Raw genomic sequence first — 18,337 nt, forward strand, 5'->3', positions numbered from 1 at the left:
GACATAATTAGCACCACCTGTGGATCTTTATCATGTATCAGCCAGTAATAAATAACCTGTGCACCAACTAGAAGATCTGGAAAACATGCACTGTAGAGATGCACAGCTATAGAGCCCAATATGTACATATATGTCCAGGACAGTGCTAGGTTCCTTTGCTGCTCCCTCAGACTCCCGGACTTGCTGTAATGCTCTGGAATGGTGCCCACATCTAAAATAAATACGTTCAGCTCAGGCAGGATGGCCCTACTGCCGCATATAATGGCTTACTGTGATCACTGGTCCTGTATATGGTGGAATTAATACACACAATACACTTTGTATGACACGCATTAAAGCTGGTTAAGTACTAATTATGCCCTCTTCATGGACTGGCCACACTCACTCTAAAATCAAGCATTTGGAAACCCCCCTCTGGAAATCCTGCATTTGCCAATGAATGCCATCTTCAGATGGCATTAGCTGTGGGGGGCCAATATCTGGAATGCATGGCATTCTGGATATTGGTAAATTTGGCAGAATCGCATCCCCCATAGAAACCTATGGGGGATGCGGCTGCCTGCTACTACATTTGGGGTATACTAAATATTTGCAGTTAACACCCAAAAATGGGTGTTTTCTGGGACATAGTCACGAATACAGAATGATTAATGGGCTCCTAAGACTAAGGGGTTTAGGTTTAGGGTGTGGAAAAGGGGAGGTTAGGTTTAGGCACTAGGGGGGAAGTTAGGTTTAGGCACTGGGGAAGGAGGGTTAGGGGTTAGTTTAGGGTTACTTACCCAGAGCCATCGGGATTGTAACCTGGTCGGGATGCCGAAGTCTGGATGATGAGCGCCGGGATAACGAACGCTGGCAACCCGTACCCAACCCAACTCCAGAATTCTTCAATATCTACCGCGATCCCTCCATAGTGCATATGGGGGAGATACACTAGTATGGGGACAGAATTCATCAAGCTCTGAAAATATAATATTAGTCCGGGAGCATTCGCCATCTTCTATGGGAAGGAGTCCCGGGTCCTGCCACCGGACGTCAGGGCTCTTGTGCGATGGCATGACTTGTAAGTCGGGCGTGTGCACTCCCGTCGAAAAGGAGCAGTGAAGCCACTGGCGGGACAGCTGATTTCCGGATCAGCTGTCATCGCGCCAGAGCAATGATGAATTGCTCCAGAATCCGCAGCTAGCTAAAATGTTAATTATCGGTGTCCGAACGGACCCCAATAATTAACATCATGAATAGGCCCCTTAATGATAAATAGGCCTCTAAGTGGGAAAAGCTTTGTAAATAATAAAAAAAATGTGACTCTTATATTGTGAGTGCTGTTTTTTTGTTGAGTTTGGCTTATAATTGAATTAAATGCTTAGAAAAGCACAGTGTATTCATGGTCTGTATGATTTTCCCACATCAATAGCTCTCTGAAGCCATATCACCATCCCTATCAAATGAGAACACACTGCCCTGATTCACATGAAATGTAATGAATTCAAATTTACACATGGCTCTTTATGCAACAAATCTTATAGGGAAGACGGATATCCATAAACACATAGGGCCTGATTCAGACCCGGACGCAAGTGGCCGTTCGTACGTTCGGCGTACGTGTCGAAATATGTTAATTTAAGCGCTCGCTCGTAATTTCGAACGCAGCTAAACTTCCTCCCCAAAGTCTACCTCTAGCTAACGAGCGAGCCAAATATCGAGCGTACATCCCCAATGTGGCTTGCAGGGAACGCACGCACAAGTACAAACCGGAAGTGGGCCTGTCAGATTCCGATCACCTGCTCGTTCATTCTGCCTACCTCCTTCAATCGTATCATGCCAATCAATATATCAATTAGCTTAATTGCTCTTCACACGTGTTTTTGTTTACCCGCAGAATACGTACGGTTTAAACAATGGTTTTCTTTTGGCAAAATACATGTTTGAGCCAATTATCCATTTGTTTTCCGTGTTTTTACCCACGCATATTTTACTGGGTTCATTTCTGTATTTAAATTAGCTTACGCATGTCACTGCATCAAGCCTATCATAACTCACAATAGATTTTTTGGCCTGTAGAACACATGACTCATACACTAACCAATAGAATGTTTCCTGTTAATTTACCAACTACATTAGCCAATCAAAATTATTTTCTGGTCTTTATTAAAACTGTTTTATTAAAAATACACCATTGCCATCATGAGAGCCTCTGCATTCACCAAGCGAGAGCTTCTGGTTCTTACAGAGGTGATGGACAGGCGTATCACCAGCCAGCCTCCCCCCATCAGCAATCAGGAGAAGCGTGCTGCCTATGCGGAGGTTCGCGGCCGCCTGCGTTCCTTCGGCTCACGCCGACAGATCGGCCAGCTGGAGCGCAGGTGGTCCGACCTTCAACGGCGGATGCCCCGCTTGCTGGCATGTTTTCGCCAGCGTATAGCGGAAAGTAAGTTATGCTTTGTTTGTTTTTCATGTTTATCTTTGTGGCCCTATCTGCGTGTGCATGTTTTCTTGTTTGGCCTGTTTCTTTTTTTCACTCATATCTGCGTGTGCATGTTTTCTTGTTTGGCCTGTTTCTTTTTTTCACTCATATCTGCGTGTGCATGTTTTCTTGCTTGGCCTGTTTCTTTTTTTCACTCATATCTGCGTGTGCATGTTTTCTTGTTTGGCCTGTTTCTTTTTTTCACTCATATCTGTGTGTGCATGTTTTCTTGTTTGGCCTGTTTCTTTTTTTCACTCATATCTGCGTGTGCATGTTTTCTTGTTTGGCCTGTTTATTTTTTTCACTCATATCTGCGTGTGCATGTTTTCTTGTTTGGCCTGTTTCTTTTTTTCACTCATATCTGCGTGTGCATGTTTTCCTTTTTGTTTGTTAAACAATTAGCGTTTAGCAAGGTGATGTTCTAAACTAACCTCAATTTGTTTCCCATCATTTAGGGGCCGAGCGAAGACTACGGCGTCATCGCCGGCGCAGACGTCGCCCTCGTCCCCTCTCCCCAACCCCCAGCCAAACCTCCTCTCCCCCAAATTCCCAAAATTCCCCCTCCACCCAGCCTGCCCAGACCCTGTCGCCCATCCCTCTTGGCGATTTCCCCTCCATCCAAATTCCTCCTCCCCTCAAACCACCCCTCTCTTGACCACCCCATCTCCCGAGTCAGTCATTACACCCCCCACCTCCTTGGGAAATTTTCCCACCTCCGAGGAGGACGATGGAGTGGTTTCGGGGCCAGCTGTCATTCTCAACGGTATGTTTCCCTTTTATCCTTTTTTTTTAAGGAAAATGTGTTGATGTAATCCTTTGTCTGTGCCTTTTCCTTTTTTTATTAATTTAAAAGGTTGGTTATATATCTGTTTGTATTTACATTTCACAGCTGATTTCCCCATACACATATCCCACATGTCAAAACAGTCAAACTTGTATCTCTTGTTTACGGTAGCCAGATTTTTATGGTTTATTTTTCTTTTTTTTTTTTATTGGTCAAGGTTTTTTTTTTATTGTGGTTTTTGAAACACTATTGTCACTTTTTGCTAAGTCTATTTTGCTGGAGTAGTTTTTTAGATTCATAAATTATGGATTCATTTTAGTAAGCACCACAATTTTATAACCCACAGAGGACCAGAGGCGTTTGGCGGACCTAGCCGGGTGTGTCCAAATGATGCGGGGGCATGTGATCGGCCTGCTGGTGGTCCTGGATAGGATGTCGGGGAGCCTGCGCCCCTAATTTTTTTTGTTTTCACCAGATTTTTTTTTCCAAAATAAAATTTTTAATTTTGAATACAGTCTCATTCCTTGTCTGAAAATCTTAGATTGTTTAAACTTACATAAGTAGACTATTGCAGCAAGTATTTGAAACTAATGTAAATAAGATTGTGTTATGCTGATTTTTTAAAGCAGCCACATGAAACACCTAACACTAACAATAGGTTTGGAGAGTTACCAGTTTTTGTTTTTGTTTTAATTTAAATGTGTAAATTTTTAGGTAAACCTGCTTAGGCCGAGATTCAAAAACATACTGATTCTACATAATACCTTTTGGTGTTGGTTTTTACTCACAAAGCATAGTTAAAAAATGAGCAAATTGACACATTACAGGATTAGCCATTAAGCAACTTTTTCTTGGGTGAACCTGCTTACACTTGCTTGTAATGTCGAAAAGAAATGTTTTGTTTCAAATAACCAAAAATTTATTCACCAAAAATTAAAAACACAAAGTGTTGGATCACAAACAATACACACAGTGATAACAAACTGAAAAACCAGCAAACACCATAATAAAAATTAAGCTAAAAATCAAGAACTGGTTGACGAATGAGCATGCCAACATGATTCCACAAATGTTGCGTTTCTAAATTGGGTCAAGAAAATATATCCAATGTGGCCCCATGAAGTCATTTTTTGGGAGCAGGAAGTAGTCATCGTTTCATTCCAAAATATTATGAAATAAAAAACAAGATGGGAAATAAAAAACCGATTAATTTGTTGGAAAAATAATTTCCTTTCTACATTGTGTCAAATAACTTATTTTGTGTCAATAATTACCTAAGGAATCTGGCCACCACATCATCGCGTATGGCCCCCCCCACATACTGACCTCCGACCAACCTCGGGGGGGCCATCCTCAGGCAAGGCATCCTCTGGCTGCATTGGGCACCACTCCTTATGGCGATGTTGTGAAATATCCCACACAGGACCACAATTTTCGAAACCATATCCGGCAAATAATTTTAAAAGGCCGATACAGCGCTCCACCACTTGCCTGGTGGCTGTAAGTGCGGAATTAAAATCACTTTGTGGGCCTGGTGTGGGAGCCAAATAAGGAGTGAGCAGCCAGGGCGTGCAAGGGTAGCCACTGTCTCCTGTGAAAAAGAAGTGACAACATCAGGATCACTGTGTATCAAGCTTTGCATTGGTATCTACTAAAGGTCTGCACTTACCCAGAAGCCACGCATCACCAGCTTGTAGGTTGTTTAATTTTTGCCAAATCCCTGATTGCCTAGATGACGAATGAGTCATGTGCACTCCCGGGTAATTTTGCATTCAGGGACAGGATCTGGAGGGAGGCATCACATACCACCATTACATTCAGTGAGTGATAGTGTTTTCGGTTCCTAAAAATGGCCTCCAGCCGTGCTGGAGGCTGAAGTGGTATGTGAGTACCATCCACAACCCCTATGATGTGTGGGAAGCCAGCTATTTGGTAAAAATTGGCCTTGGCCACACTAAGGGAACCCATATCCAAAGGCATTTTAATAAAATGATGATGAAGGTGCTTGAAAAGGGCCTCCATCACTGCCCTCAGGATCCTTGAAAAGGAGGCTTGGGAGATTCCCGCAACTATTCCCACCGTGGTTTGAAAGGATCCTGATGCACAGAAATGTAACACCACCATAAATTGCGTAAGTGGTGGTATTGCTGTAGGACTGTCAATTTGCGCTCCAGATCACTCTCTATTAATGAGAGAGTGTCTATGATGATTTGGGGCGGAAGACGGTATCGCCTTAACACCTCATCATCGGGCATTCCAAAAAGGGTGACACGCGTTCTATATATCTGGGGCCTTGCACACCTACGACGCCTACGCCGGGACGAGATTGAGGTTGGTCGGCTTCCGGGAGCATGGCCACAACAATCCGACCAAGATCAACCTGAAATGGCAAGAATTGAAGTTATGGTTTGTTTCCCCCAAAAAAGAAAGAAAAATACTTATCTTTACGATACAATCCAAAGATGCTTACATGCCGGGGTATTGTCATGATTTTCCAAACCTAAAATTCAACAGACCATAAAAAGGACAAAATTTGGGTTGTCCATTTTGTAAGCTTGATTTTGTAAATGACAAAAAATAAAAGGGGATAAACACACATTTCTACAAAGAGCAAACCGACATTGCGATGACTTCCACAATTTGGGCCCTAAACAACAACCCAGATTGTGAACGGTAAATATCTCGCAATTTAACTAGAGAAATCAAGCCTACAAAAATGCGCTAAAGAGTTCGCAATTTAACTAGAGAAATCAAGCCTACAAAAATGCACTAAATAGTTCGCAATTTAACTAGAGAAATCAAGCCTACAAAAATGCACTTAAGAGTTCGCACTTTAACTAGAGAAATCAAGCCTACAAAAATGCGCTAAAGAGTTCTCACATTTATGAACCACAAAAACACAGAAAAAAACAGTAATGTCCCCAAAAGATGCGTAAAAAAAGTCCAGAACATTTAACAAACAAGTGAAAATCCAAACTTACCAATACACGATATAGAAGTCACAGAACAAAAAGGTCGTTGGGGCAGAGCCAAAATAAACCTACAAAAGGATAAAAAATAAACATTGTTGGTACCAAAAAAACAAAAAAGGAGAGCCAAATTTTACAAAAGGATGACGGTAAAAAACTTACCAAAAAAATACACCGCGACTAAAAGAACCACACCAAAAAATGCGAACGGAAAGTTAAACAAAAAAAAAATGCAGAGAACAAATCACAAAACACTGCCAAATACAACTCCCGCCAGCAATCCACTCCGACCAACGTAACCTCCAACAAACAACACCCGCCACCTAGACTCGAGTCGGCCAAAGCCATAAATAGTGTTTCTTTTCCTGCTCAAATTAAGGACGGATCATAGGAACGCACAATCAATGATGCGGCCGAATAATAAGGACGCATGTATAAATACGTCACGACCAAAAAAAAACGATCTGGTGTATTTCTTGTTTTGAGCAGAAAAATGGCTACAGACCAGCCAAACAATGGCCAAGAGGCGGCCGGTAAGTATTTCTATTCAAGAATTATTTTGAGCCAGAATATAGTGAAAGTTTGACAGCTAAAATTTAACAATTTTAATGTAAATAGGTGTTGAGGATGACATGGAAGAGGCTGCTGGGCCCAGTATTCCGGCCAAAGCTGGGAAAAAGAAAAGGCAGCCACAATTCACAAGAAAGGAGATGGAGGTTTTGGTTCAGAAGTGTGTGGACATCCTGCCACAGGCAGACAGGAATATGGGTGTAAGCCAGAAGTGGAGAATGTGGGAGGAGATAGCCAGTGCTGTCAATAGGGTGGGTGATTATGTCCGTCTAGCCCGGGATGTCAAACGGCGGTAAGTAAAAACTTGACCACCCAAAAAAAAAAGGTACAAATAATGCAGGAATAATGCCTACTTTTTCACCCACAGATGGCAAGACTTCAAATATCGCCTGAAGCAAAAAATGGCTGACAGGGCTAGGCATGCAAGGGGGACAGGTGGGGGTCCCACCCCTGTATCATTGGAGTTTAATGATTTGGAAGAGCTGGCACAGGGGTGTGTGCAGGATGTGGAGGTGTTTGGCGTGTCCAACATGGATACGGACATGCCAGACTTTGCGGCTCCTCATGTTGTCCCAGGTAAATGTTGTGATGTAACCAACTCTGAAATGTTATTGTGACAATATGTAGATTGTAATGTTCCTCTTTTCTCTTTTTTCTCACAGAGACACAGGCGGATGAGTCTGCTCCAGAGGGGAGCCTTGGCCGCAGAATTTCTGCTGGCTCTGCAGGGGAGGAACCAGTACATCCGGCTGAGGACCCTGCAGAAGCCAGTCCTGGGCAATCCCCCTCGCAGACAGTGGCACTCCTCACAGAACTCAATTTTAAATCAGATTCCCATACGGAGATTCTGCAGAGGATGGACGCCAGTCTGGTACGGGTGGCTGAGGCCCTGGAGCAAAATGCTGCGGCCAACGTGACCATTGGTCAGGCCCTGGCTGAAAATACCAGGGCCAACATCCGAATCGCCAATGCCCTGGAGCAGCTCGTTCGCCAGCACATGGTGGAGCCGACCTCCCTTCCTGCCGGAACATCAGGATCCTCCACCTCTGGCACAACAACAGCCATTCCTCCAAATGTGCCTAGCCCTGTGCCTAGTCCAGAGGCCACAACATCTGCCTCTGGACAGGCCAACCAGAGGACATCCCGGACCCGGTCTGGCGCCCACCCTACCCCAGCCAAACGGGGAAAGAAACGATGACAGCACTGGCTACTTTTCCCACACTCCTTCTGTGCTTGCCCCATATTCCTTAAGGGCCAAAACTTCCCTCTCCTTTCTTGTGAATTGTTTTTTTTTTTTGGTATTTTTTGAACAAAAATTATAATTTATAAAAGACAAATGTACCAAATATTAGTGGGTAACAATGACCCCAAACTTGTACGTCAAAATGCACATGATTTGCTTAAAAATGTGTGTTGAAAATAAAACCTACAAATTATTCTCAACTGTATTGTGACATTAATTGAAAATTGGTTTCTAGTTAATCCTGTACCACAAGGAAAAAATGAAATCTTAGCTTTTGATTGCCAAAAAATAAAGGGTTAAAAAAAAATGTTACTTTAAGGAACAGTTTGTTAAAAAAAAAAAAAAAAACCTCCAGCCCAATGCAAAAGGTTACAATACACACAAACATGATGACAATATTGTTACAATATCCAAAAACACAAACAAAATTGTAAAATACATTCATACAAAAAAACGCTAATTGATTGTGTAATCCTGAAATTAGCAGCAGAGATTTTCAGCTGCGTACGGTTTTGTGCTATCCCAAAGAAAAAAAAAAAAAACATACCAAGCCGGTTTCCAATCCAAAGTTGATTGTTTTTCTGACAAGCCGTGATAAATCGATGAAACATCGAGGAGGCCCGGGCAAGGGGACAAGGCCATCGCCATTGTGGTCGAGTAATCCAGACCCCAAGCTGTGCGAGCAGTTTGAACGGAAAGAGGATCAGCCAGTGACGTATGACTTGGTATGAACACATTTGACGTTCGCATGAGCTAATTTATGTACGCCCCAAAAATGCCTCGCCACGCCTGCGTTTTCCCATCTCCACCCCCGTCAACGCCCAAAAACGGCCTGTTCTGTCAATCACATTTGACATGTCACTTCCTTTTCGCAATTTGCCGAACGAGTGACAAAAAGCTCGCAATCTGCCGTACGCACATGCGCAGTGTTACACCGACGCATGCGCGGTTTCTCAACATCGGAATGCAACGAGCGTACTGCTGTTAACGAGCGGCTCTGAATGAGGGCCATTATTTGTTAGTCACTGCTTTGAGGATCTGAGCGCTGTACGTTCTGTCTCCCAATCATCTCCATCCCCAACTTTCCAATACAGGCAGCTGAATTCTACGTTATTTTGGGAGATGCATCAGACACAGGGGGCTGATTCAGCAAGGATCGCAGATGGGATCGCGCGTGCACTCGGCCGATTATTACGTACTGCGCATGCGTCAAAGCCGCAGTGCGTGTGCGCGAACGCTCCATTGCAATCAGGACAAGCGATTGCAGTGACTACGCAGACCCACCACAGAGTGATTGACAGGTAGAACCATTTGGGGGTGGCGACAGGGTGTGGTCAGAGATAGGCGGGCGTGCCAGTGCGTTTCAATGCCGTTACAGGGGCGTGCATAAATTAGCCACATCATCGGCATACGCAGCCTGAGCTCTAGTTGTGTACAGGAAGTTTAGCAATTTCTGGGTAAGGTCTGACCTGCCTTAATTGTGCGTGAGGCTCCGATGGTCCTCGATGGTACCGTTGTTTTTTGCGGACTTGCAATGTATTGCGGATGTGAGTAAAGGGAAGGCGGCATCTTTATGTTGTGCTGCGGTGGCATTACGATCGCAGTCATTTGCATAATTTTGCAGCAGAACCGCATACGCATCTGCTGCCGTAATCGCATTAGCGATCCTTGCTGAATCAGACACAGGGCCAATGGGAGCATCTCTTACACAGAGCGGGGGATTATGGTTACATTTTTTTTTTTACCCAAAGTCTCATGTCACTGCTGAAATGGAGGAAATCTAACAACACAACGTGATATTACGGGCTATACTGGGCAACTGGATAATGTCACTACGATGCCCAGTATTCATCTAGTCATAACCAGACCATTACTAGGCTGTGATCATAACTCCATTCAGAAGTCAAGTTTTACAGGCTTGTGCGCACGGTCATAGTCTGACTGAACTATGGGTTCTCATGTGCTTAGGAAGTGACCCCATCCTGAGCCGTCTTAGGGGTCTATTTACTAAGCAGTGTTAGGAGACGGAGAGAAAAGTGATAAGGTGCCAGCCAATCAGCTCCCAACTGTCATTTTTAAAACACAGCCTTTGAGATGGCAGTTAGGAGCTGAATGGCTGGTACCTGATCACTTTTCACTCTGGGCCTGATTCAGAGCCGGACGCTCTGACCATGCCACATACAACACATTATGCCACACAGTAATGCCCCTTACACATTATGCCACACAGTAATGCCCCTAATAGCACAATGTGCACACAGTAATGCCAAATACACATTATGCCAAACAGTAATGCCCATTACATCCCACCCTGACAGATCTACTTCACCAACCCTCCTTTCTGCTCCTGCCAGTCCGTCACCTCAACTCAAGACAGGTTGCACAGTTTTTATGTCCATGTAGAACCTGATTATTGGGAACATAGTTTATAACCTGTAAACTGTGTATCAAATGAGTGCCCCTTATACAGTGCCCCCTGTAGTTGTGCCCCAAAATGCAATGCCCCCTATACTAGTGCTCCTTATGCAATGCCCCCTGTAGTAGTGCCCCTTATGCAATGTCCCCTGTAGTAGTGCCCATTATGCAATGTCCCCTGTAGTAGTGCCCATTATGCAATGCCCCCTGTAGTAGTGCCCCTTATGCAGGGCCCCCTGTAGTAGTGCCCCTTATGCAGGGCCCCCTGTAGTAGTGCCCATTATGCAGGGCCCCCTGTAGTAGTGCCCATTAAAGTAGTGCCCCCTGTAGTAGTGCCCATTATGCAGGGCCCCCTGTAGTGCCCCTTCTAGTAGTTAGCCGCCTGTAGTTAGCCCCCTGTAGTTAGCCCCCTGTAGTGCCCCTTCTAGTAGTTAGCCGCCTGTAGCTAGCCCCCTGTAGTTAGCCGCCTGTAGTTAGCCGTCTGTAGTTAGCCCCCTGTAGTGCCCCTTCTAGTAGTTAGCCGCCTGTAGCTAGCCCCCTGTAGTTAGCCCCCTGTAGTTAGCCCCCTGTAGTGCCCCTTCTAGTAGTTAGCCGCCTGTAGCTAGCCCCCTGTAGTTAGCCGCCTGTAGTTAGCCCCCTGTAGTTAGCCTCCTGTAGTTAGCCCCCTGTAGTGCCCCTTCTAGTAGTTAGCCGCCTGTAGTTAGCCCCCTGTAGTTAGCCCCCTGTAGTTAGCCCCCTGTAGTTAGCCGCCTGTAGTTAGCCCCCTGTAGTTAGCCGCCTGTAGTTAGCTGCCTGTAGTTAGCCCCCTGTAGTTAGCCGCCTGTAGTTAGCCCCCTGTAGTTAGCCGCCTGTAGTTAGCCCCCTGTAGTTAGCCGCCTGTAGTTAGCCGCCTGTAGTTAGCCCCCTGTAGTTAGCCGCCTGTAGTTAGCCCCCTGTAGTTAGCCGCCTGTAGTTAGCCCCCTGTAGTTAGCCGCCTGTAGTTAGCCCCCTATAGTTAGCCGCCTGTAGTTAGCCGCCTGTAGTTAGCCGCCTGTAGTTGCTCCCCCCCTCCGCGCGCACACAAACACACACACACAAAAGAAAAAAACACAAACACTTACCTTTATCCCCGCTCCAGTGCTGCTGGAACATACCATCTATATTTTAGGATGTAGTTAGGATACCGGCAGGCACCATCCCGCCCGCCGATATCCCGACAGCCACATCCCGACATGGGACTAAAGATAGCCGTCGAAATCCCGATGCCTATCATTAGCCCCACTACTAAATCCTGACACCTGGCTTACCGAACTAATGTAAGCCGGGTGTCTTAGTGTGTAGCCATGCGGGGAGGGTTAGGGTAGGGAAAGGGGGAGGTAGGGTTAGGCATCCCCCGGGAGGGTTAGGATTAGGGTGCGGGGAGGGGGGGTTAGGTTTAGGCACTAATGGGGGAAGGTTAGGGCTAGGCACTAAGGGGGAGGTTAGGGTTAGTTACCCCTAAGGGAGGGATAAGGGAGGAGAGGGGAGGGTTAGACTACTTACCTGATGGTGTTGGGATTCCGACCTGTCTGGCTGCCGCTGTCGGTATTTGATCCGGCGGCTAAACAGCCATCGGCATTGCACACCGATTCCCTATATTTCCTACCATGTACACTAGAGATGTGCGGTTCCGGATTTCTGAAATCTGAACACAACCGAATTTTAGGGTTTTGAGTAGAACCAGATCATGGTTTGGATTCACTTGTGCGACCTGGTTCAAAACGAGTCCCGATTCGGATCTGTTGCTGGCTCGGAACTCGGCTTTAACAACCACACTCGGGTTTTAGATTTGGACATTTTAGCTGTTTTTATCGATTTTTAATTGTTTTTTTATTGATTTTTAGGTTGCAATTTGCCCGGCTGCCGCGGCGAGCACATGGCACGTCCTGCTGGACCTGATCATTTTAAAAAAACGAGTCCCTCATCGTCTGTAGCACGTAAATACGCACAATAGCATGTATTTTGCAATCACTCCACTCTAGGGGTTAATCTTTGTCAGAAGCCAATCAACCTACTATGTTTCCGGAGTGTGGGTGGAAACCAGAGCACCCAGGGGAAACTCACACAAACATACAAACTCCACACAGATATGCCTTGGTTGAGAAATGAACTCACGACCTGGGTGTTGTGAGGCAGTAATGCTAACCACCATGGCACCATGCTGCCTGTTCTTACATGTGAAGCTGCTGGCTGATGGGCAGTGAGAGTGGTCCTGGGAAATCATTTCTCTGCACAGCGCTATCCTGACAGATTGAAGGGAGCATAGATGCTGCCCCCACCTCCCTCCTGCTAAGGCAGGTAGCAGATGGTGGCCCACCAGAGATTCTGCTGGCCCTACCTGAATAGCAAGTGAGAGGATAAAACATATGGTGAAAGCGTATACATGCCCGGATCAGGATTGGGCTTAGGTAACATAGACAGCTGCCTTAGGTGCAAGCATGCTTGGGGGCTTAGAACAAGAGCAGAACAGACAATTTATCTTCTGCAAATTCCCTGTGCTTTCAGAAGTCCACACAATGATTATCTAGTCTTCCTACGACACAGGCTAATAGATCAAAGGGAGGGCAAAAGTATTACAAATTAAGCTGATTAAATGTGTACAGGACACCTGATCACAATGGAGGCAGACATATTGTAGGCTGTAGCAATTATGAGAATGCAGCTTATTTTTTCACTAGTAACATCACACCGTGGAGTGAGGCACTGCATGAAAAATTGCATCTATGAAAAAGAGAGGAAGCAACCTAACCAGTGACATCACTGAGGATGCAGCCTATCCAGTCACTAGGAACCAGTGACATCACTGAAGATGCAGTCTATCAATTCCCTAGGAGCCAGTGACATCACTGAGAATGCTGCCTTTCCATTCACTAGGAACCAGTGACCTCACTGAGAATGCAGCCTTTCCATTCACTAGGAACCAGTGACATCACTGAGAATGCAGCCTATCCAGTCACTAGGAACCAGTGACATCACTGAGAATGCAGCCTATCCATTCACTAGGAACCAGTGACATCACTGACAATGTAGCCTAACCAGTCACTAGGAACCAGTGACATTACTGAGAATGCAGCCTATCCAGTCACTAGGAACCAGTGACCTCACTGAGAATGCAGCCTATCCAGTCACTAGGAACCAGTGACATCACTGAGAATGCAGCCTATCCAGTCACTAGGAACCAGTGACATCACTGAGAATGCAGCCTATCCAGTCACTAGGAACCAGTGACATCACTGAGAATGCAGCCTATCCAGTCACTAGGAACCAGTGACATCACTGAGAATGCAGTCTAACCAGGTACTAGGAACCAGTGACATCACTGAGAATGCATCCTATCCAGTCACTAGGAACCAGTGACATCACTGAGAATGCAGCCTAACCAGGTACTAGGAACCAGTGACATCACTGAGAATGCATCCTATCCAGTCACTAGGAGCCAGTGACATCACTGAGAATGCAGCCTATCCAGTCACTAGGAACCAGTGACATCACTGAGAATGCAGCCTAACCAGGTACTAGGAACCAGTGACATCACTGAGAATGTAGCCTAACCAGGTACTAGGAACCAGTGACATCACTGAGAATGCAGCCTATCCAGTCACTAGGAACCAGTGACATCACTGAGAATGCAGCCTATCCAGTCACTAGGAACCAGTGACATCACTGAGAATGCAGCCTAACCAGATACTATGAACCAGTGACATCACTGAGAATGCAGCCTAACCAGATACTATGAACCAGTGACATCACTGAGAATGCAGTCTAACCAGGTACTAGGAACCAGTGACATCACTGAGAATGCATCCTATCCAGTCACTAGGAACCAGTGACATCACTGAGAATGCAGCCTAACCAGGTACTAGGAACCAGTGACATCACTGAGAATGCATCCTATCCAGTCACTAGGAGCCAGTGACATCACTGAGAATGCAGCCTATCCAGTCACTAGGAACCAGTGACATCACTGAGAATGCAGCCTAACCAGGTACTAGGAACCAGTGACATCACTGAGAATGTAGCCTAACCAGGTACTAGGAACCAGTGACATCACTGAGAATGCAGCCTATCCAGTCACTAGGAACCAGTGACATCACTGAGAATGCAGCCTATCCAGTCACTAGGAACCAGTGACATCACTGAGAATGCAGCCTAACCAGATACTATGAACCAGTGACATCACTGAGAATGCAACCTAACCAGATACTATGAACCAGTGACATCACTGAGATTGCAGTCTAACCAGGTACTAGGAACCAGTGACATCACTGAGAATGCATCCTATCCAGTCACTAGGAACCAGTGACATCACTGAGAATGCAGCCTAACCAGGTACTAGGAACCAGTGACATCACTGAGAATGCAGCCTATCCAGTCACTAGGAACCAGTGACATCACTGAGAATGCAGCCTAACCAGGTACTAGGAACCAGTGACATCACTGAGAATGTAGCCTAACCAGGTACTAGGAACCAGTGACATCAATCTCGGTATAAAAAGGCTGAATATTGGCACAGTCCTCAAAAGCTCTCAATATATGTTCAATATAGCAGGTAGACTCCAATATCAGGTCCTTATTAATGCAATATGGTTAAAAATCCTTAATTCAGTGTAATTAATATGATGAGGAACAGTCCTAGCCTAGTCTCCCTGTTAGCAATCACATTTAGGGACCCATTTATTAATAATCTGGGCATGGTATTACTGCCCATGATCGCATTGCAAGATGCGATCATTGAGCCGGAATGTATCATCCAGCACATGCAGGGACTCCAAAAGGACGCCTGTTTCTGCGATGTGCCCGGAGTGCTGTTGGGGCTACTGCGCAGTCCCACTGCACTGACTGCACATGCGCGCCCGCCATTGCCAGGGGAGGGTTCCTATGGAACCCTCTCCCAGTAGGTTTTGCCATGTGTAGTCCGTTGGCTACAATGGGCTAACACCATTTTCAGATGGCATTAACTGCGGGGGCCAATATCGGGAATGCATCACATTCCGGATGTAGGTAAATTTGGCAGCATCGCATCCCCCAACCTACGGGGGATGCGGCTGTCAGCGAGAACGGAGGGATCGCAGCAGGTATCTGAGATACAGCATCTGCTGCTGTCCCTCCTTCATACATGGGGTTGATACTAAATATTTGTGGTTACCCCCCCGAAAACGTGGAGTAAGCCACAAATATTTATTGATCAATGGGCCCCTTATTCTGGATTGCTCATCCCATAGCCACCTTACACTTTGCTTCCATCTCCTACAGAGGTTGATATAGGTTGGTGTCAATTGATTCTTCTCCAAGTTTATTTTTGAAATAAAGCCTCAAAGTTAATCCTGGCCTGTGTGTGGCGGCGGGGACAAGCCGTGACTTTACCAGAGCATTACTCTCAGCTCACAATCTCCTTTATGTAACAGAAAGGTCAGACACTGTTTCATTACACCACAACCTCTGATGTGTGATACATACATGCCCAATAATGCTGCCCTGGGAATGAGGGAGTTTTCACGCAGTGAACAAAGACGCTGGTAGGATTTATTGGAAAGCACCAGATATTGCAGCAAAAGAGCGACTCAACCTACACATATGATTGTGAACTATCAAGAACCTCATAGCTCCTTTTTGCCTTCATATTAATTATGCCAGATTATTATTTTATGAGCTCGGCAGAGATGTGCAGGGAATTGTCCTGTCTCTGCTCCTCCTTGTCAAACAGGACAAGCCCCCAACCCAGATTTATTGAAAGCCCCCCTCCCTGTCCCCTACTTCCTGAATCTCTGCAGTGCCTAATTAAACTCTGTTCCTGCATGTAATATATTCCCACCCACACATTCTCTTACCTGAACCACTAGCTGAAATCATTCATAGTTTGATAGAAAAACATTAACAATCAGATTGTAGGTAGATTTTACACCTATTAAATCATATGCTACTAGAGTGCTAAACCCTCAATGGGGCTATAGTCTTCTAATGTACCTCATAGGGTAATATGAGACTGGCATCTGTCTCTCTTATGGGTTCTGTGCTGCGTTGTTCATGTGTTATAATCTTGCAATTGGCTGATTTTATATTAATAGCTACATAATGTTATATTTGTGGGGTAGTCAAATTCATATATTATTGACAGGTGGCTTTAACAACCTCATAAAACAACACCTGTTATAATTGTACAGGGTCAGCCAGGCTGTATGAGACCAATATACTGCCTATAGCCTATAGGAGATTAGGAGAGATAGTACACCATACTACTAGCCTCCAAAGAGACAATAAGACCTGTAATAAATGTAAAAGGTCAGTTAGACTGTTGAGACCCTTATGTCCAACCAATATACTGCCTATAGGAGATTAGGAGAGATAGTACACCATACTACTAGCCTCCAAAGAGACAATAAGACCTGTAATAAATGTAAAGGGTCAGTAAGACTGTATGAGACCTTGATGTCCAACCAATATCCTGCCTATAGGAGGTTAGAGTGATAGTACACCATACTACTAGCCTCCAAAGTGGCAATAAGACCTGTAATAAACGTAAAGGATCAGTCAGACTGTATGAGACCTTGATGTCCAACCAATATCCTGCCTATAGGAGGTTAGAGTGATAGTACACCATACTACTAGCCTCCAAAGAGACAATAAGACATGTAATAAATGTAAAGGGTCAGTCAGACTGTATGAGACCTTTATGTCCAACCACTATACTGCCTATAGGAGGTTAGAGTGATAGTACAGTACACTAGCATCCAAAGTGGCAATAAGACCGGTAATAAACGTAAAGGATCAGTTAGACTGTATGAGACCTTGATGTCCAACCAATATCCTGCCTATAGGAGGTTAGAGTGATAGTACACCATACTACTAGCCTCCAAAGAGACAATAAGACATGTAATAAATGTAAAGGGTCAGTCAGACTGTATGAGACCTTTATGTCCAACCAATATCCTGCCTATAGGAGGTTAGAGTGATAGTACAGTACACTAGCATCCAAAGTGGCAATAAGACCTGTAATAAACGTAAAGGATCAGTTAGACTGTATGAGACCTTTATGTCCAACTAATATCCTGCCTATAGGAGGTTAGGAGTGATAGTACACTAGACTAGCATCTGGACAAGCATTAATTCTGCTACACTAGTACAGGTTAAACTTCCAAACTCCTACCCATGCAAGCTGGGGCTCATCATCTCCTGTCGAACCACAATGAGGATGACAGAGCTGGGACTTGTAGTTCCACAACAGCTGGGGGGCTACAGCTTGATTTGGAAGTGTCAGATGCTACATTTTGTGCATCAGTGAATGACTATGTGAATGTTAATGGGCTGAGAGATTACGGTTAGAGAAGATGCCATCTGTGCCAGTTACATCCCTGCTGTCAGTGAGAAAGGGGTTACCTGGTCCATGCAGGAGTCCGGACAGGGACCACACCGCAAACAGGAGGGTGGCAATGAAGGCTCCTTGCTGGACCATCCTCTCCCTCCTCTTCCTCCTGCCCACTCTCAGTAGCTGTGCCCTGGCTTGCCTGCAGGTCCATCCTCCCCAGCCCTTCATGTCCCCGGCTGGTGCAGTGTGAGGGGTGGCGGTGAGTGAGTGGGGGTCCTAGGGCAGGTGGGCGCAGGGTGTAAATGGGCGCATGGAGCAGCGGGTGGCACCCAGCATTGCAGCCCAGGCACTGCTGCTCTGCTCTGTCTCCTACACACACTGACTGATCAGCCTTGGATCCCAGGCAGGGAGGGAGGGGGGAGACCTCTCCTCCTCCCCCTCACCCACCCACTCTCCAACATATGCCAATTACCAGACCCTGAAAAGGAAACTTATACCTTCTGCAACCCCCGGGATGAGCGCAATCTGCCTGGGTCAGTAGCAGATGTTTATTAACTGCCTTAATATACCTTTG

At 45.5% G+C, this 18,337-nt stretch overlaps 1 protein-coding gene across 2 annotated transcripts in view; it reads right to left on the bottom strand.

Annotated features, from left to right (window-relative positions):
- Positions 1-18,136, bottom strand: part of SLC24A4 (solute carrier family 24 member 4) — a 170,311-nt gene extending 152,175 nt beyond the window's left edge. For both annotated transcript variants that reach the window (XM_088464303.1, XM_088464302.1), the window contains exon 1: positions 17,835-18,136. In XM_088464303.1, the coding sequence (XP_088320429.1) occupies positions 17,835-17,991 (157 nt within the window). In that variant the 5' untranslated portion in view covers positions 17,992-18,136. The remainder of the gene's footprint in view (positions 1-17,834) is intronic.
- Positions 18,137-18,337: the final 201 nt, after the last annotated feature.

Source organism: Taudactylus pleione, unplaced genomic scaffold, assembly GCF_031769625.1.
Source record: "Taudactylus pleione unplaced genomic scaffold, aTauple2 ptg001628l, whole genome shotgun sequence".
Taxonomy (NCBI): domain Eukaryota; kingdom Metazoa; phylum Chordata; class Amphibia; order Anura; family Myobatrachidae; genus Taudactylus; species Taudactylus pleione.